At 31.7% G+C, this 22203-nt stretch overlaps 1 protein-coding gene across 4 annotated transcripts in view; it reads left to right on the top strand.

The window, feature by feature from the left end:
- The window catches only part of Ric1 (RIC1 homolog, RAB6A GEF complex partner 1), a 91769-nt gene that overhangs the window by 4539 nt on the left and 65027 nt on the right, over positions 1 to 22203 (top strand). For 3 of the 4 annotated variants that reach the window (XM_015492828.2, XM_048806806.1, XM_048806808.1), the window contains exon 2: positions 6072 to 6151. The exons of the other annotated variant lie outside the window; for it this stretch is intronic. In XM_015492828.2, coding sequence (XP_015348314.2) covers positions 6072 to 6151 — 80 coding nt within the window. The remainder of the gene's footprint in view (positions 1 to 6071; positions 6152 to 22203) is intronic. 4 annotated transcript variants of the gene reach the window in all.

Raw genomic sequence — 22203 nt, 5'->3', positions numbered from 1 at the left:
ATTAGTGAAAAAATGTAAGAAGAAAAGCAATTTCATGAAAGAAAATATGATATTCTGTACTTGGTCTCATTTTCGGTATATTGCATGATAAATTTTTTAAAATTGTAAGGTGTATATAGCATAAAGTTGCCATTTTAAGTGTGCAATTCAGTGTTATTAGTCACATTCACTGCATTACACACTATCACCACTGTTTTCTTTATCATCACCCCAAACAGAAACTTTGTAATCATTAAGCTTAAGTAAGCATTCCTAATTCCCTCCTGCCCCTGATAACTTCTAATCAACTTTCTGTATCTATGAATTTCTCATACCAGATACCTCTTGTAAGTGGAATCATAATATATTTGTGTCCTCTTGTGCCTAACTTATTTCACTTAGGGAAATGTTTTCAAGGCTCCTCCACATTATGGTATGTGTCAGAACTTCATTTTTTTTATGTCAGAGTTATATTTTATAATATGTATGTAGCATATTTGTTTATCCATTGATCTATTGATGGGCATTTGTGTTGTTTCCAACTTATGACTATTGTGAATAATATGCAATTGAACATTATCATAGAAGTATTTGTTGGAATCCTTATTTCCAGTTCTTTTGGTTGCACACTCAAATGCAGAATTGCTGGATCAATTTCACAGGGGTTGCACTGTCTCATTCCCTTTGGCAGTATAAAAGTTCTGATTTCTTCTTATCATCCTTAGCATTTATTTCCATTGTTTGTTCTTTTGAGTTTTGAAGAGTTTGAAGGTGTATCTCATAGTAGTTTTGATTTGTATTTCTCTAATGACTGATGATGTTGACTATTTTTTCATCTATTCTTACATATTTAGAGAAATTTCTATTCATTTTTTTTAACACTTTTTAAATTGGATTGTTTTTGCATAGTTCTTATCTATAGTCACCCTATTGGGCTGTAGTATAACAGAACTACTTACTCCTGTCTAACTGTAATTTAGTACTCTTTCATCAACCTTTCTGTATCCTTCCCTGACCTCCTTATTATTTTAGTGTCTCTAGAATCTATAATCCTGTTACTATTCTCTCTTTTGTATTTAGTTTTTTTTTTCCTGATCAGTTTGAGTAGAGGCATGTCAATTTTAGTGATTTTCTTTTCTTTTTTTCTTTAAAAACTCGTAATTTCTTTCATTGATTTTACTTTTCTCTGTTCTATTCCATTTCCACTCTGATCTCATTATTTTTTTCCCTCCTGCTTAGTTGAGATTTCATTTGGTATTTTGTTACTAGTGTAAAATAGAAACTGAGATCATTGGTTTGAGATTTTTCTTTCTTTCTTTTTATTTATATATGACAGTGGAATGCATTACAATTCTTATTACACATGTAGAGCACAATTTTTCATATCTCTGTTTTATACATAGTATATTCACAACAATTCATGTCTTCATACATGTACTTTGGATAATAATGATCTTCACATTCCACCATCATTAATAACCCCATGCCCCCTCTCTTCCCCTCCAACCCCTCTGCCCTATCTAGAGTTTGTCTATTTCTCCCATGCTCTTGCTCTCTATCCCACTATTAATTAGCCTCCTTATATCAGAGAAGATATTTGGCATTTGGTTTTGGGGGAGTAAGCATTAACTTCTCTAACTCCATTCATTTACCTTCAAATGCCATGATTTTGTTCTCTTTTATTGCTGAGTAATATTCCATTGTGTATATATGACACATTTTTTTAATCCATTCATCTATTGAAGGGCATCTAGGTTGGTTCCACAGTTTAGCTATTGTGAATTGTGCTACAATAACCATTGATGTGGCTGTGTCCCTGTAGTATGCTGTTTTTAAGTCCTTTGGGTATAGTCTGATGAGAGGGATAGCTGGGTCAAATGGTGGTTCCATTCCCAATTTTCTGAAACATTTCCATACTGCTTTCCATATTGGCTGCACCAATTTGCAGTCCCACCAGCAATGTATGAGTGTGCCTTTTTCCCCACATCCTCGCCAACACTTATTGTTGTTTGTATGCAGTCTTTATTTCTAAACAGGTATTTAAAACTATAAATTTCCCCCTAAGTACTGCTTTAGCAGAATCCCACAAATTTTGGTACGATTTGTATATTTTTTAATTTCCCGTTTGATTCCGTCTTTGATCCATGAATTAGTTAGAACTATGTATTTTAGTTTCAAAACACTGAAGGTTTTCCAGAATCTTATTTTATTGGTCTCTAGTTTAATTCTGTTGGGATTAGGGAATGTACACATTTTATTTTACCTATGGTATAAGCTCCAGTATACATTTCTATTATTATTTAAAAGAAAATTGACATTTTAAAGAAATTTAAGTGAAGGAAGTGAATTTTAATTAAATTCAATGGAAATATAAATATTATCATTTGGGGACTTTTTGTGTATATGCCTATTGGGCCATATAAAGTTCCACAGTTTGTTGATCTCTTTCTGTTTTACTACTTTTTTTCTGTTTCATTGTGAAAAATTTTTATTGCTATACTTTTATAATCAGTAAACTTTTTTCCTGCAGTGTCCAACTTATTCATCCAATCCAGTATGTTTTTTGACTCTCATATTTTAGCTTTTATCTCGAGTTCTGTTGGGTCTTCTATATTTTTGTAACCTTTTGAAGATAAGGAATATAGTATCTGTTTTAATGCTCTTTTGTGCTAATTTCAACAATCTTATTGCATTATGGATTGTTAAAATTGGTTGATTTTTCTTTTCATTGTGTCTTTGATTTCCAGCCTCCCTGTATCTTTTAATTAGATATCAGAAGTTGTGACTTTACTTTGTTATATACTGGGTACTTTTGCGATCCTATAAATCTTCCTGGAATGCAGTTAAGTTACTTGGAAATAATTTGATGTGTTCATGTCTCATTTTAAGCTTTTCTTTGTGTGTGTGTGTGTGGGGGGGCTGGATTTAGAGCTCAATCCTGAGCTAGTTCTTGCCCACTACTAAGGCAATACCTTTCTAGAATTACCACAGGAAGACCTAAGAACTGCTTTCCCGAGTATTCTATCTAGTGCGCTGTAAATTATGACTTTCTTTAGTCCTGCTTATGCACTGTTTACCAATTCTTTCAAATTGTTCTTTCTTCTACCATGAGTAGTTTCCTCACATATATGTCCTTGTTGGTATTCTTGAGTTACTTCTGTATGTAATTCTTTTCTCTCTATTATGGTACTTTGTCACATGAATTTGAGTTGCCTTATTCTTCTAGAACACCGAGCTTTAACTTCTGAAGCCAGAGAGTCTATTAGACTCTGTTTCAGCTTCCATTCTCAGTGCTGTAACCTGTAAATTATCAACAAGGCAATAAACTGGGCAAGAGGAGTAGGGCTCACCTTCATTTCCCCTCTGTTAAGGATGACCAGCTTTCATTGCTTGATGCATGTTTTGAAAATCATTGTTCAATATATTGTCTGATTTTTTTGTTGTTGTTTCAATGCAGCATAAATCAACTTCAGTTTAATACATTTTGGTTGGAGTCTTGCTGTTTTTGTTGTTTGTTTTGGGGATCCCCCCCCCCTTCAAATTAATGCTCTGATATAGAACATAAAACAATGTGGTAATATTAGGAAAAATAATTTTGAAGGGTATGTCAAAAAACACTCTACCTACATTTAAGAGTGCTTGTGATTTATAATCTGTAATCATTTACCCTTTAAGTATAATCATTGTATGTATGTACAAAGTCTAGAAGTTTATACAAAAATATTAAATTATTATCTTGGGAGGGTGGTATGATTTAGGGTAACTAATTTTGTTTTTTCTCATTTGAACATGTGTCATAAATAAAAACAAAATATCATTTATAGACCAGTGTAAAGAATTTGAGTGCTAGTCTCTTATTCCATCCTTATTTGAAGACTGACATAACAATATGTTGGAATAGAAGATATATATATCTAAGTCTTCAAACCCTTTATCTCTTAATTGTATCTTTGTGATACATCATTCAGGTCATTGAAGCTAGATCCTTAAATGTGTCCTACGGAAAGAAGGAAAGTGTATTTAAAACAAGTCATGATAACAGGAAAAAGAACTTCAAGATTATTTTTTTCATTTACTTAAAAATTAGTTTAGTTTTGGGTGACAATATGTATGTATGTAAGAAGAGGATGGTGGGATTGTTTCCTATAGATTAAGTAATAGTCATGCTTTATTTGCATTATTTTGGGAGCATGAAGAGAAAGAAAGAGAAGGTCATTATAACCCTATATCGTGACAAGATTCAGTGCAAATTAAGAGACTGCTTTTTAAGGATAGTTTACTATCGACTTTTTAATTTGTTCAAAATCAAGACTGTTTAATAAAAGATTGGTGATAGATGGTCATGAGATCCAGAATTATTTGGCATTTGGTTTACATATTAAGTTGATTGATATAAAATATCAAAACAGTAAATCAAGATATTATTTGTAATTTTACCTAGTATTCTATGTATATAAAATTTCCAAATGCTAGTGCAAAATGCTATGTTCTTCCTGACCTTGTAGCCTTTTAAGCACTTAATTTGATTTATAATATTAGCATTTGATACTCTGAAATGTCAAACTTTTGGCCTTCAGTGACTGATATTTGGGACAGTATTTGTATGTCAATGTTATCCATGATATCATACTATGTTACTCTTGTTATGTTACTCTATGTTACTAAGGTAACAGTACAGATTAAAGTTTTTGAACATTTTTTTCTGTAAAGGAACAATGATATGTTTGTAACTTTTGTATAGTTTGATTTAAAGCCATTTTCCTTTTGTTTTCTTGTTTTCCATATGGTAAGAACATAAAACTGCTTGTGAAGATTTAGAAAGGTGATCTTATCTGAACAATCTTCAACCTTTTTCTTTTGTATTCTGATAAATTGAACTCTAGTTTTTGAGAGCACATTAAAAAAATAGTTAAATTTATAGTTAAAAAACAGACAGACCTGGCCTTGCTGAAGAAACTGAGTATTTTTTTTCTTTGTCCTTTCTGTAAATGAAAAACAGGAAGTTAGTACTGGAAAGAAATTTGAAACGTTGATCTTTTCTTTGGTTCTACTTTGGGTAAATGCTCACTTGCCTCTAAAATGATAGGAATTCAGTGTTAGTATAAAAAAGTTTGCGGAAAACATTTGCCACTTTGTTCTGTTCTGTTTGAAAATGTTTGGTTAGAAAAAGCTGTATATAGTATTTCATGTATAAATGTAAAATGGTTGCTTGAGTTTCACAAGTCACAGATGTATGCTTTGATCATATAATGGCATTGTTTGTTTTTAATATAGCTTCTGTCTTAAAACTATTTTGTTAACTTAGGAAAAAAATGTTATTCAGACTATGCTGTGTCCAAGTACAAATTTACCCAATGTGAAAACCTGCATATATAAAATTTAACACACTAATTAAAAAACAATGATAGAAAGGAGATCAGTAGAGTAGAGGAAGTAGATCTGGGGAGAAAAGATTGGGAGAGAAAGGAAAGGTACTGAAGAATGAGATTGATCAAATTAGTGCACATACAAACGTGACATAATGAATCCCACTATTATGTATAAATACAGTATACCAATTTAAAAAAAGAAAAATGATGTTCAGTTTAATGTTCAAATGTTCACATTTTTGGAAATTAAAGTTTAGCACTGCTTTTCTTTGATTTAGACTGTATTTTATGTAAATCGATTGATTTTGAAGTATGTAAATAGGCTATTTTGAGATTAGTGTTATATAAAGTTTATTTGGCCAGAAGCATTTTACATACTGTTACTTGCTTTAAAGCTTGGAATAATTATATGCTATATTATTGCAGAATAATAATTTACCCATTCAATAAATGTAATCATTGGAAAATATTCACATTTAAAATGAATATTTAATAAACAACTGATTTCAGTTATATGTTTCTGAAATATTTGTAAAACCTTTTTTTCACAATGGGTTATATTAAAACAAGTTGTTTTATTTACATATTTAGGCTAAAATTATTCAAAGGAAGTTTCCTAAGAATGAGATTTTTTTTTCATAGTAAGAAGATATAAAATTAAAATTTAGCGGACCAGTCATAGCCTTATTCTTTAATTCATGCTTAATAAAATTTCTCTTTCAGACAGCAAATGGCTACATCTTATTTTTTCATGTTATATCTTCAAGAGGCGACAAGTACCTTTATGAACCAGTATATCCCAAGTAAGTTTGTTGGCTTTTATTTTTTTAATATAAATCTGCATACTTTATATTCACAGAAACATTAAAGTTTTGGATTGTCTGAAGTTATTAAAATAAAGATAAGCCAGCATTTCCAAAATAGCATTTCAGAAATTACCAGGTCTTTGAACCATAATTTCTTGATTAAAGAATTCTGTAATTAAATAAGTTTGGGAATCATTAGGAATGTATTGTATCCTTTATAGCCATTCATAATTACTATTAATATACTCCAGATCTGACATTCTGCAGTCTTTATTAGAGAGGAGCTAAGAAATCCTGAGTGGAAGAGGTGAAATATGACTATGTTATAAGTACTTTTGCCTGTATTTTTGTATATGCATAGATTTAAAAAAAAGAAGAAAACACAAATGTCTAGGGTTCTTTTTTAACTCTTTATTAAAATTTGAGGGAACATGAACTTTTGCTCTTTGTGTAGTTATGTATATTTTGTGTTTTTTCCTCCATAGCATGCCTTATTTTCAAAATAAAAGGATGTATAGGTTTAAAGCTTGACATCGTTTTTAAAAGATCAAGTTTTGGAGCTAAATATAAAATATTATTTATCATGTTTCTAGATAATAGAAAACATCCAAAATTTAATAGGTATGTAAGGAATTAATGAGAAAAATAGATTTTACTATTTGAAAAGTTTAAATTTCTGAAAATTAACAACAAAATTAAAACATTAAAAATCAAATAACAAACTTGGGGAAAATATTTTTAGTAAATAGGGCCTCAGCTTATTACTTTTAATAAAGGAATCATATAAATTGTCAATAAATACAGTCTATAATTGATAAAACAGTCTCAAAAAGAGGAAATGCAGTTACTATAAGCAGAAGAGAAACTGTTCAAGCTTAAGATTATTCAAATAAAATATCAATTTCAACAATTTTTTAAAAAGAAACTCAAATTTTAATATAAAAAAAATGTTTGCTGAATTATTGTTCCACTAGCAGAGGTATAGTAAATGTTGTGTTGCTCACTTTTGATAGATGTTATATACCAAAGTGTGATAATAGCAGGTTAACTGTAGTACATCCTTCTCAATGATGTAGTCATTAAATATAAAGTCTCAGAAAATTTTGTGTACTCAAAAACCTGATCATATTAAAATAAATAAAGCATACACAAAATTACATGTATAATATTACCATAGCTATTTAAAACAAAACAATAAGAATCATATAAAAAATCCAGAACAATATAATACAAATTTTTATAGTATTTTACCCCTAAGTGATAGAACTGTAATATAAATCTTTCTCTTTTTTTTTTTTTTTTTTTTTTTTTTTTTAATGGTTTTGGGCATTGAAACCAGGGCCTTGTGCATGTGAGGCAAAACACACTCTACCAACTGAGCTATATTTCCAGCCCTGTAATACAGCTCTTTATAGTATTTTGCTCCTAAATGGTAGAACCAGAATGATTTTTCTGCTTTCAATTCTAAATTTTTTTTAACATTTTTAAAATATGGAAATTGTATTTAATTTTGTTAAATTGGATTTGCAAAATCCCAAAGGAAAAGAAACCCATGATTTCCCAAGAAAATGGTACCATGGAAGTTTTTTGTTTCTGTTTAAGAAACCTTTGTTTCTTAAACTAGGTCATTTAGAATATAGGTCAGATTCTTTTATCATAGATTCTAGAGAACTATCTAGACTTGCCTAATGGAAGAGCCACTTCTTTTTGTGACAAATATAGTGTTAAAGTATTAGCTGAGTTTTGGAAAACTTTTGTTAAGTACAGGAAAATTTTAATGATTTGGTTGTTTTTCAATATAAAACTTTAAATGAAGAAACCCTTTCAATATTGCTTATGGTATACTTATATACCATAATGGGCATTATGGTATATTTATAACTTTTATATTCTTTTAAAAAAATATTTATTTTTTAGCTGCAATTGGACACAATATCTTTATTTATTTTTATGTGGTACTGAGGATCGAACCCAGGGATTTGCACATGCTAGGCAAGTGCTCTACTGCTGAGCTACAACCCCAGCCCTTATATTCAGTTTTGTGGATATTAATAAAACTAAATTTTTTTATTCTAAGTGATAAATTTGTGAAATACTCTTGTAATCAATGTCTAAAATTTTATTGTGTATTTTGAACTATTGTGTCTGACTTCTTTTTTGGGCTTGATTCAGACGTGTTCCTGTAAATAAAAAGCAATAATCACAGTCAACTGAATTTAACTTGATCAGTCTATACAACTGTGGGCAGAGTACAGAAATAACTTCTCTTGAGATAGTAAAAAGACTCTTTTCTTTATCAGAATAGTACTTTTGAGACCCACTTTTTGTATCACAGAATTTTAAAAAATAGTGTCTTACCTTTTGATTCCAAAACTACACAAGATGCCTCTTAACTGAATCCTGACAATGCATAATCTTTGCTGTGCTTGACTATGTGTGTTGGGGTAGAGAATTAAATAAAGAATATTATTCTGTTTTCAGTTTGGACATTATTTCCTTATATTGAATATTTGGAGTTTTAATACCTGGGCTCAATAAAATGTTCTTAGAACAGCATGAATCTTGGTTTAAGAGATAAGCTTTGGTGGCAGATAGACCTGGAATTGAACATCAGCTTTACCATACCTGATGTATGATTTTTTTCAAGTTTTTAATACTGCCCCAAACGGTTTCATTTGTAGAATGGGATAACAGTACAAACCATTTCATAGAATTAAATGAGATCATTTATATTTAATGCTTTGATAAATACCTGGCTTATGAGAAAATTAACAACGGACAACTGCTGTAATCACTAATGTATTTTTCTTTCACAAAATTTTTACTTCATTTTTAAGATTTTAAGTGATTAAAATATATATACATATAAGTAATTTGTTGATGCTGTGCCTCTCTGCCAACATATAACTTCTAGTAACTGCTACATAAAATCAAATAATATCTCATATACAAAACAATTTTGTAGGATAGTCAGTCTGTTACAGATTTGTGCATTGAACTACTTTTAGGTTAGGTTAGTTTAATAAGGTCCCCCCCGCCCCCGCAGAAGTCATTTGTAAAATGGAAATAAAAATATCTTAAATTGTTAGATGTTCATATATTTAAAACCTGAAAAATAGTGGTTATATAAGTAAAAAAAAAAAAGTTTGATTTTGACAATATCACTTGTACCATTGTAAACAATTATGTAGTTCACAGACACTGTTGTAAGTACTTTCACTACTCATTTAATTTCTGTAGTAACCCAGAGAAGTAATTAGGTACAACTAGTATACAAACTATTACACAGAGAGGCCAGGTGACTCATCATAGTTGTATTCTTAAGTGGCACAGCCAAAATTCAGATATAAGTGTTATAGCTCCAGAGTTTGTGCTTTTAATCATTGCTACTATAATGCCCCAACCTTGTTGTGCCCTATCTAGCCATCTACTAGGACTTACTGGGGGAATAGGGATAGAAAAAAGGAGAAATGATCTGGAGTGCTTTATAATGGTCCTGAAGAACAGAGGTAGCATAGTTAAGACCAATAGTTAATTGTCTTCTCAATTATAGAAATGCTGTTATCTCTTATTTCACTTCTCTAAATCTTAGCAGTATATCACATGATTTTTTTCTAGAGGATCTCAGCTTTCCTGTATTATATGAGAGCATCTTAACCTCAGGCTGCATATTATTCTCATTGTGTTCCATCTGAGAACACAGGTCAAATACCTCTTTGATCTTTCATAGTTTCCACCTATAGTAGTTACTAGCATCCTTGTAGATACAGGGAGTCAATCTTTAAAAGTGATGACAGTTTTATTAAATGACTCTACCTCAAAGATCACTCATTTATAATAACATTTTCTATTTCTTTGTCTTTCGTATCTTGACAGATTGCATTCTGTATAAAATATGTCTTCATACTACAAACCAGTGTGCAGGCTGGTTGAAACTTGTCTTTTTTTTTTTTTTTAATTTCGTGTTTTAGAATATGTAGTGAAATTAATGAAAGAAACTGCCAGGGATAAATCAGAAAAAAAAAATGTTTTTAGATGGGAATGTGTTCACGTACTTGTATTTAAATGAGTTCAGTCATATTTAAATGAGTTCAGTCAATCTTGAAATTGCTAATTATATTTCTTCATGATGAAAATAATTTCAGGGCTTGGGATTGTGGCTCAGCAGTAGAGCGCTCGCCTAGCATGGGCGGGACCTGGGTTTGATCCTCAACACCACATAAAAATAAAGGTATTGTGTTGTGTTCATCTGAACTTAAAAAATAAAAAGGTATTTTTTAGAAAAAAGAAAAAAATTTCAGCAAATATATTATAATGTATAATATTTTGTTGAGAGCAGAGAACCTCCACACTTCTCTCACTTCTGTCTCTCCACCAGTACCATTAAGCTCTCTCTCTCTTCTTTTTTTTTTTTTTTTTTTTTGTTAAGAGACAAGTCTTATTGAGGCCCAATTACAGGAGCTGGTGTTGTAGTTCAGTGGTAGAGTGCTTGTCTAGCATCAGTTAGGCTCTAGCTTCAATCCCCAGCACCACTGAAAAGAAAAAAAAATTACTAAAATTGAGTGTACTTAATTTCAAATATCTAAGTTATAGATCATCATCTTCTTCATAGAAAAAAATAATCCCTCCAAACAAAAGAACAAATCTCCCTCTCCTTTACTCCTTTCCTCCCCAACATAGTTTATCTTACAAGCTCTCTGTTAATGAATTAGTACTGACTGGAAAGGAAGAAGAGACTGACTGAGGCTATAATTTCTGATTTCAATAGTTTATCTCCAAAAATCCACTTTTTTTTTTTAGGAAAATCCTATATCATAGGTCATAAGCATCTGCTGAATCACATCAAATGTATAGGAGAAAAGACGTCTGAATGAGTCATAGAATGAACGTTTCCCTCAACATATATTTAGTTGTGCATTGCTTAAGAACAGGATAGTTCTGAGAAATGCATCCTTAGGTGATTTCATCCTTGTGTGAACATCATAGAGTGTACTTATACAGATCTAGATGTTATAGCCTATTATAGATGTTTAGAGCTTTTGTATTCCAGGCTACAAACCTGTATAGCATGTAACTGTACTGAATACTATAAGCTGTTATACAATTATAAGTTATTTGTTTATCTAAACATCTAAAAATGGAAAAGGTATAGTGGTTGGATTTTTTTTTTTTTGCCTTTATATTCTTATACAAGCGGTTTTGATATCTTCAGATTTCCAACACCAGAAGCTGTGAATACACTTTCCTATAACTGGCACCTCAATAGATTTGTTTATACCAGCATCACTACAAACATGGGTAATGAATGTTTTGTCTCCTATGACATTACAGTAGCTGTAATGCCACTGGTTGATAGGCATTTTTTAGCTCCATTATAATTTATGGGACCACTGCTCTGTGGAGTCTACCTATTACAGTTTAAATATAAGGTGTCTCCCAAAGGCTCATGTCTGAGACAATGCAAGGCTGTTCAGAGGTGAAATGGTTAGACTTGAGACTTTAACCTAATCAGTGGATTAATCCACTGATATGGATTAACTGGGTGGGAACTGTAGCCAGGTAGGTTGTAGTTGCAGCACGTAGATCACTGACGGCATGTCTTTTGGGTTTATGTTTTGCCCCTGGTGAGTGGAGTGCTGTCTGTCTCTCTTTGCTTCCTTGTTACAATGTTCTGAACTCTTTTTTTCTGCCATACCTGTGCACCATGATGTTCTGACTCACCTTGGGCCCAGAGCTATTGAGTTGGCTAATCAGGGACTGAACCTCTGAAATCATGGGCCAAAATAAACTTTTCCTCCTTTACATTGTTCTTGTCAGTTCTTTTGGTCAATAATGTGCAAAGCTGACTAAAATACCACCTTTGATTGAAATGTTGTGTGTTGCATGACTCTCTGACAGCATAATGATATGAGCACTTGTTAATAGGATTGGTAAGAATATTTATGTTTAGATTCTGGGTAGTGCAGTCTATTCCTTTATTAGCCACACTTTGAGTATGACACCTGAACTCAGAGGATAAAATCTAACGATCTGTATAATTCACTTGTTTAAACTTTTGTAGTCTATTTTTTGATTTTTAAAATTTGTTTTAAATGACAGTAGAATACATTTATGCACTTTGATATATCATACATAGATGGAATATGATTTCTCATTTTTCTGAGTGCACATGTTGCGGAATCATATTGGTCATGGAGTCATATGTAAACATACAGTAATAATGTCTGTTTCATTCTACTATCTTTCCTAACCCCATATCCCCTCCTCTTCCCTCCCAACACTTCCCTGTACCTAATCTAAGGTAACACTATTCTTTCCTAGTGCCCCCCACTTTATTGTGAATTAGTATCCGCATATTAGAGAAAACATTCAGCCTTTGGTTTTGTGAGATTGGCTTATTTTGCTTAGCATGATATTCTCCAGCTCCAACCATTTACTGGCAAATGCCATAATTTTACTCTTCTTTTAAGCTGAGTAGTATTCAATACAATTCAAAGAGCCCTGCACATTGTTATTATCAGACTGAAGGCCATTTGATGTGTTCATTTGCAATTTTTTTGGATTGGGGCGGGGGTAGTTTATAAAATATCCAGTAGTCAGAGTAATACCTCTTTAAGAAAACTCTTCCAAAAATTATTTTCATGCATTTAAGAAGTATTCAGTTTTGTCAGGCTTTAAGAACTATTGTTTATGCTAAAGATGCATCGGTTAAGAAATGGAACAAAAAATCCTCTCTATAGAAATTGTATTCCCCTAGTGTAAAGGATGATAAATAATATTTCACAAATTAGAAAATACATTTTAGGCAAAAATATAAAGCCAGATAAGGGAATATGAAGTTGGATCATAATTTGATATAGGGTCTTCAGTAATTTTCACTGAGAAGATAACATGTAGAAGAATCTTAAAAGAGTTTCGAGAGAACAAAACAAACCTAGGAAAAGAGTAATTCTGAGTTGGCGAGATTTACCAGGTAAGAAAATTCATAAGAAAACATTGTGAATAAATTCCCTTGAAGACATTAAATAAATAAAACATGTAAGTGCTCATGCATTTATGATGTCAGTTAAGGGAAGCATGAAATATGCAAAGTTCTGCAGCTAAAGATCATAGCATATACATCTACAGAATATACACATAATGAAATCAGATTCAAAATGATGTTTCAATAGGCGCAAAGGGAATAAAAAATATTGAGATCGCTAGTGTACATTATCAAGTTCATGAACTGAACACAGAATAATGTATGTTAGTATACTCCCATAGAACTTTCTTTTTTTAAATATGTGTTTTTTTAGTCGTAGGTGCATAATACCTTTATTTTATTTTTATGTGGTTCTGAGGATCGAACCCAGTGCCTCACGTGTGCTGGGTGAGCGCTCTACCACTGAGCCACAGTCCCAACCCAGAACTTTCTAACTTTTTAACTGGTAATCCCTGAATCTCATTTAAAAAAAAAAAAAATCAAACAGTTATATAAAGAGAAAATATGGACAAATTGCCTGCTTTTTCAGATTGTAATCTTGTTTCACTGTCCAGTTGTCTTAAATCTCTTGGGTAAATAATTAGGAGTAGAATTACTGGAACATATCATATGCCTAGTGATTGTAGATTGTATGCTAGACATTATTATTAATAGTCTGATTTTTGTGTTTTTCCTTTAGAGAGTGTTGAAACTTGTTTTGGATGGCAGTTGATTGGCGTTCTTGATTCTTTTGAGGTGTGTGTGTGCTTTTTAAGGGTGGATTTAAAATTCACTTGGGCTAATTTATCCCCCTGAGGTCTTTAATAAGGTCTCTCCACTTGAGCCAGTTGGAATTGAAATTCTTTCAGCCTTATATGAGCTGGACAGCCAAAAACCTTAGCAGTTGCCAAGCCTTGTGGGGTGTCACAATATGTTTTCATAATTTAGTATTCGGTAAGACTCGGGGGAATGTGGATTTCTAGAGCCCTTTATATAATACCTTCCTGGTATTCTGCTCCATAAATTGCTTCTTCTGCTTCCCTGAATTTTAATCTTGCTCTCCTCAACTTTTATTACCATCCTATGTTGGATTCTCTCACCCTAGATGATAGTCTGAAAGTGACTTCTGCTAGAAAACCTTATTTGCTTACCTTTGCTCACCTTTGCTCATGATAACAATTTTGTGCTACCTGTTATTTACTTTCTAAATATAGTTGTTTCATATATTTTGTCCAGGTTTGTTTCTAGGGGGCTAGAAACTAATTATTCTATTAGTGGAATAATGAAATGAGTACTTACATGCTCATCAGTCAGCTTCAACAGTTTTTGGTCTTTTTCCATTAGAGTATATTTATGAACATCCAAGAAATCATTATTTTATTTCACCCAGAATGCTCTCATTATTATGGGCATATCAGTAAAAATATTGCAGTGGTGTGGCTCAGTGATAGAGCACATGCTTAATATGTGTGAAACTCTGAATTCAACCTCTAGGAACCCCTTGCTTCTCCAGTTGCATTGTCTGCAACTATGAATGTAAGATATGGGAAAAGAGATAATTCTGAGCCTTTCTAGAACTATGGTTAGAGAAGCAAAGCCTCTTAGTCCCAGAGTTCACCGAGGATTGCCAGAACCCCCTATATCAAGCACATTCTAGAATGAAAACCTACAATGGGATTCATCCTCATTGCTATATTTAAACTTATGCCTACTATCATTTGTAGACATTAGCTACATACTCAGGCTTAAGAGAGATGAAATAACTAATGAAAATAAATATTTAAAGTTAATGGCAATGTAAAGTGACAAATGACAAGTGAATGAATATTATGAAAAGTTATAATAGTAGTTCAGGGGAACGTGCTCACTTATTAGGGGAAGCTTTCTTTAAACTTTATTTAAACTATATGCCTAAAGGAAAAGATAGGCCATAGATAAGTTACGTTAAACAATGAATAATTAACTATATTCTTGAAGTTCCTGTATCCCTGCACCCAAAATCCATCAGTTTATTTGCCACATTATTTTCTTTATCTTGTACTTAGAGTATTTGAGATCTTTTACAAAAAAGAACTTGTTGAATTGTATGGTAACAATTTTCTGTATCATCTAGTGTAATTCCCAAAGCATATTTAACATTTGAGAGAACTGTGGTTTGGTTTGCAGGTTTTTTGTTTGTTTGTTTGTTTTTTAATCAGTTTAATGGGAACTTATTCCCTTTTCCAAGGATATGATAGTAAATTTGAATAGTAATTGATATCCCATTAAAGCATTTCAGTTTTTATTGCCCTTTATTGACATGAATGTCTTGTGTCATTCATTAGAATAGAAAGGTGGAAAATGCTACTTTTAATTTATATAAAATATATTAGTAAAATAAATCTCTCAAACAAGTGTTCTTGATCAAAAGCAAGTCTCAGATTGAGTCATGTATTAAATGTAAGCAATCACAAACTTGACTCTTCCTGACAACTTTATTAAGAGTATTTGTTTACAAATACTTGAAAATGTAAAGTGTTGACAAAGATAGCTTCTTTAATAGGGATAAACTCTTATTACCAACAGCAGTGTACTTATATTACAATAACTTGCTTATTTGTATTAATAGTTGTTCATTTAAATAAAGTTAATATTATAACATTAAAGCTTATTTACAGTATGTTAAATATAAAAGTGGAATTTTATGAAATATTCTATGGAGAGACTTCTATGCCAAGTGGTAAGGGCAACCTAGTCTCTAGATATGTTTTACTTCATAAACTGAATTTTAACAAATCTTGGATAAATCATGTTTTTTGAATTAAGATTGTTGGACTTTTGCAGAAATCTGACACTCAACAGTTTCTGATATTCGCCCACTTTAATTAACTGAAACTAAATTAACATTATTATATTTCATGTATCAAAATTAATGGCAGTTTTCCATGATTAAACTTTAAAGTATATTCAAAAATTTCTTTGTTTATTTTTATGAATAACCTAATTGTCTGCAGAGGCTTTATGAACTTCCACAATTTAAAATGTTAAGGAAACAGTCACATAGTTGATCTGACGTTACATTGAGAGAAAAAAAAAATCAAAAATACTTAAATGGTAACTTCTCATCATTTCCTTTATTCATTGGCTATTTTATTTGAAGAACTATTTATCAAAAACTCAAGGAAGGGCTGGGGATGTGGCTCAAGCGGCAGCGCGCTCGCCTGGCATGCGTGCAGCCCGGGTTCGATCCTCAGCACCACATACAAAAATGTTGTGTCTGCCGAAAACTAAAAAAATAAATATTAAAATTCCCTCTCTCTCTCTCTAAAACAAAAAACAAAAACAAAAACAAAACAAAAAAAACTCGAGGAAGAGGCTAAGGCTTACTCCAGTTAAAATTTAGAATGGATATTCTTTTGTATGCAATGAACAATCCTTTCAACTTTTTTTTTTTTTTTTCCTATTATTAGTTTCTTGATCCTCAGGTTACCAGCTCTCCTGGATTGCCACCCCCACGACCCATTTGCAAGAAGTTCATTTGGTTTCCTTTGAAATTTCTGTCTCTTGTATCACAAGTTCCACCATAATTTGCAGGGGGAAAGCACCTGATTGGACTATCCAGTACTGAACTGGGAATGATTGAGCTCTTCAGCTAGTTACACAGATTTTTAGTTTTGTTGGCCCTATTCAATCTTCAGTGGATAGAACTTTAGGACATTGTTGAGTAATTATATTGAAATTAAGCCCTTTTTCCTATCCCTTAATTCATTCAGCTGTTTTTCTCTTTTTGTTAATATGTGATTGTGTTTCAAGGTCAAGAATCTGCACATTAATTCAGAATTTTGATTTAAAAAATAGACAATTTATTAAAGTTTCAATATAAACATAGCTCTTAAACTTTCAAGTCCTATGTAAAATTATTATATTTATAAATCTATCAAATTTTAATAATTACTTTTAGAGAGAACTTTTACAACTTAAATTCTCTTAAGTATATTAAGCTATGCTGTACAAATTTTATTTATTGTATTTCTTTATAGTCCTTCATTGTCTGACTAGCAAGCTTTTTAACTTTTCATTTGTAGTTTTTTTTTTTTTTTTTTTTGGCTAAAGCATGGAATGCATTAGGTAAAAAGTTTCATTCTGCAAAATTGCATGTTAAAACCAGTTTGGGAAAATAACTGGAGATTACTGAAAACATTTTAAAACTGAATTAGAATATTCACAATAACAATCCTAATAAACATTCAAAGATAGTGTTTTAAATATAGGACTTAAAAGAGCAAAGAACACTTTATGAGTAAAGGAATTTAAGGAAAGAATTGAGCTATTAAATTATAGTGATAATGGCAAAATGTGCAAATATAAGCATTTGAGCTAAGAGGAAGAGAGTACTAAGTTCACTTGCATCTTTTGTTTCTCGGTGTATTTTGCTTTTAGTTGTTGGTGGTGCAAAGCATTAGCAAGATAGGAGAAACTCTCTTAAGGAAGTCTGTGAAATTGGTAGTGAAACTTTGCAGATTTAGATGAGAGGATTCATCTAATATATTTAGATGTCTTATAGGATTTTTCTTTTCCATGTAGTTTTAACAAGACACTTAGAAATTTCATTTTTTTATTTAAATAGATAGAAATTGATTTCCTGCTACTGTTTTTCTGTTCATCATATTCTTTTTCCCCAGTTTAGCTTTTCAATTCAGATTCAACTCAGAATTGTAGAGTCAAGTGTTGTGTTTCATTTTTTTTCCCTCTAAATTTGTCTACTGTAAGACTTGTTGACTGGGTTCTGTTTCATTAATACAAATTAGCAAAAATTTTGTTATAACACATTCAAAAAGTCACTAGCTGGCTATTCCTTTGGGACTTGTAGGAATATTTTGAATTGTTTTATTCTATTCATCAAAGGATGTGTACATAGCACTCGTAATGTATTTGTCTCTTTTTCATGGGCAGATATATTTAATCCTCTCATAATAGTTTAAATACAAAGTGTAACTTAGAACTAAATTTTCTTTTGAAAGTTTAGGTTTTTGTTTTGATATCCATCTTCCTTTCCTTTAAATTTTAGCTCTGCAGAATTTACACCATAATGTTGATTGTGGATGTGGTAGTTATCAGATATCAAATTTTTTTTGGTTTCACCAGACAATTTATAATTTTTAGTGATAAAAGCTAAGGTAACTAAGAATATCAAAGCTTTTTAGTTTTTAAAGTGCATGATTGGAATAAAAAATAAAATGAATAATTATTAATATTTAATAAACCAAAATGTCACAAAACATTCTCATTCCGCTTATAGAAGGGTCATACACTCAGCATTCATCAGTAATCTGGAATAGCTAAGACCCAAGAAATGAGGCCTCAAAGAGGACACTAAGCAGCAGAATAAATATATTTATCCCATAAATGAGGTGCTCCTCATCATTTGCACTGCAGATAGCATGGATTATATTTTTCCAGTGTGCAATTCATAGTTTGTTAAGGAAAAAAAAATTCAGATAATATCAAGTATACTATAAATATGATGAGAACAACAAATGAGGTGTAACTTAGTGGTAGAATACTTGCCTAGTATGTGGTAGGCCCTGGGTTTGATTCCCAGCACTGTCCCCTCCCCGCAAAAAGGGTCATCCATTTCACTTTAGCTATTTGTTCCCTTGATTACATAGTTTAACCTTATCCCCCTCAACAACATTAGCTCTAATTATATATATTTTAAACATTTCATTTGCTCTAAAATTCCCACTCTAATAATTCCTCTGTCTCGTGGAGACAGCCAGTCTGTTTTCACTATCTTCATACCCTTCATGTTTGTGTGCTTCACTCCTTGATTAAGTGACTTTTATGCTGGGAATTGTGTAGCATACAGAGATGATTTTGTATATTGATTGTATCAGAAGGGTTTTAAGATACTTTGCAAGGACACAGCCATGACTTTGTAGCAAGAAGAAAAAACAAGGATGACAGTTTCAACCAATGGAGCTGGAAACTGGTTATCCACATGTAGAAGAATGAGACTAGATCCTTCTCTCTCATCCTGCACAAAAATCAACTCAAATTGGATTAAAGACCTAGGAATTAGAACTGAAACTATGCAACTCCTAGAAGAAAATGTAGATTCAACATTCTAACATAAGAGGCACAGTCAACAACTTCCTCAATAGGATTTCTAAATCTCAGTAAATGATAACAAGAATTATTGAATAGAATAACATAAAGTTTAAAACCACCTGCACAGAAAAGGAAACATTTAAGAATGTGTAGAGACAATCTACAGAATGAAGGAAAATATTTGTTAGCTATTCTTCTGACAAGATTAATATCCAGAATATATAAAGAATTCAAAAAACAACATACAAAAACTGAATATTCTAATTAACAAGTGAGCAGTTTAAACAGACACTTCTGAAAAGAAGAAATAGCAAATGTCCAACAAATATGAAAAAATTTTTCAACATCTTTAGTAGTCAGGGAAATGCAAATTAAAACTATACTAAGATTTCATCTCACTCCAATTAGAATGGCAGCCATCAAAATACAAGAATAATAAATGCTGGAGAAAAAGGAACACTTTTACACTGTTAACATTGTGAATTAGTTCAAGCCATGTGGAAATAGTATAGAGTTTCCCCAAAAGACTAGGAATGGAACCACCATTCCTTTACCACTCCTCAGTATGTATCCTAAAGAAATAGTTATCATACTATAGTGATACATGCATACCTATGTTTAGAACAGCATAATTCACAATAGCCAAACTATAGAACCAACCTCGGTGTCTGTCAGTGAATGAATGGATAAAGAAAATGTGGTATATGTACACAATAGAGTTTTATTCAGTCATAAAGAGAAGGAATGAAATTATATCATTTGCAGGAAAATGGATGGATCTTGAGAACATTATGTTCAGTGAAACAAGCCATACTCACAAAGTCAAAGTTTGTAAGTTTTCTCTCATATGTATAAGCAAGGTTCTCTTCAAAATTGAAGAGAGACCAATGGAATACAGAAAGTTACCAGGAGGAAGGTGGAGGGGAGGGATGGGGGGAAACTGGTAAACACTATTGACCAAATTATATCGTTGAATCATGTGCATATACAAATCTGTAGCAATGAATCCCACCACAATGTATAATTATAATGGAACAATAAAAAATATGGGAAAAAAAATACAAGGGTGACAAAATAAAATGGAGTCAAGAACATGACTTTAAGAAACATACATACCAGGATTTCAATATGGTGGGGTAGAGGAGGTTGCTTTCCTGGCTGCTCTATGGCATGAAAGCAAGAAAGAAGAGATGCAGCTTCTCAGCAAGTAAGGTACTAGAAACTTTCAAGGACACTGTAAGTCCACAAGATAAAAACTCTACTGCCTCACATCCATACTGTTAGATGGGTAAACACACAAACAGCATGAAAAAGCAAGGGAGCAAATAGCCTCAAACAAATGAAGGTACTCCAATAATAGAATCCATCAACACCACAGTGGAAGAAATATCAGAGACAGAGTTAGAAATGTATATCTGTGAGGTAAAGGATTATATAAGGAGTGAAATCAGAGAGACAATACAGGAAGTGAAATATCACTTTAATAAAGAGATTCTGAAGAAAAAAGAAATACTCAAAATGAAGAAAAATTAAATTAAAAATTTAGTTGAAAGCATCAACACAGACTATACTTGGAAGACAAGAGTTTTAGACAATGAAGACTATAAATATTTAATCCTTGATGCCACCCACTTTCTGGGAGAAGAGTTGATTAACTGAGTCCAACAATTTGAATGCTAATCTCATCCAGATACACCCTCACAGACACATATCCATAAATAAGGTTTAATCTGAGCACTCTATGGCCAAATTGACACATAAAATTAATTTGTCAAGTATGCACCCATGCACATCTCTTTAAGCCATACTGATCCCCAAATAATTACAATAACAAGGTCCTAATTGTGCACACTGTGAAACAACTATTCTGCCTATAACCAAAAACATGCTTTATCTCTTTTTCGAAAGAAAGTCCCTAATGATGTTTATTCCTCTCCTTCATTTTTCCTAAAAACTTAGTAATACTTAAATGCCATGACATGGAAATAAATCATGTCACATGATAAGAGAATAAAGAAAGAAAAAATATATATGCCACAAACATGTTCATAGCAAAATAAAGAAGAAATACACATGAAAAAAAAATATATATATATAAAATCTTTAAAATAAAGATGTGAAGAAACTATGAACAGAACTTCTGAGAAATACAGATTAACCTGAAAAAAAAAAAAAAAAACAAATTTAAGATTTATTAGGTAGATGAAAGCTCAGAGATACAAACCAAACAAATGCACAACTTTTTTCAATGAAATAATAAAATTTCCCAAACCTAAAGAATAAAATGGAAAATCAAATCCAGGAGTCTTATGAGATACCAAATACACAAAATTACAACAGACTTAACCAAAGGCACATTATAATGAAAATGCCTAAATACAAATAAGGATAGAATTTTAAAGTCTGCCAGAGAAAAACAACAGGTAACATTTAGAGGCAAACCATTCTGGATCTTGGCTGATTTCTCAACTCAGACCCTCAAAACTAGGAGGTCTTGGAATAACATTTACCAAGCTCTGAAAGAAAATGGATGATGGTCAAGAATACTATACATGGCAAAATTAAACTTCAGAATTGACAAAGAAATAAAAACCTTCCTTGATAAACAAAAGGTAGAAGAATTCAAGACTAGAAAGCCTGCACTATAAAACTATATTTCAAAAAGAATAAATTAAAAATAAAATGCAGCGAAGTGGGGAACTAAACTAAAAGAACAATGAGTGAATTAACGAAGAAACTAATTCAAATTAAAAACCCACAATTAAATAAAAATAATAATAATATCAAGTGTAAATGGCCTGACCTCATTCATCAAAAGACATAGACTAGCAGATTGGATTAAAAAACAAGACCCAACAATATGCTGTCTCCAAGAGACTCCTTACTATGCTAGAACTCCATAGATTGAAGGTAACAAGATGGGGAAAAAAAACATCGCATTCACATGGACCACATAAACAAGCTAGGGATTTCTTTTTTTTTTTTTTTTTTTTTT

This window comes from Marmota marmota, unplaced genomic scaffold (genome assembly GCF_001458135.2).
Source record: "Marmota marmota marmota unplaced genomic scaffold, marMar, whole genome shotgun sequence".
Taxonomy (NCBI): domain Eukaryota; kingdom Metazoa; phylum Chordata; class Mammalia; order Rodentia; family Sciuridae; genus Marmota; species Marmota marmota.
This window is presented reverse-complemented; position numbering and strand designations above follow the sequence as displayed.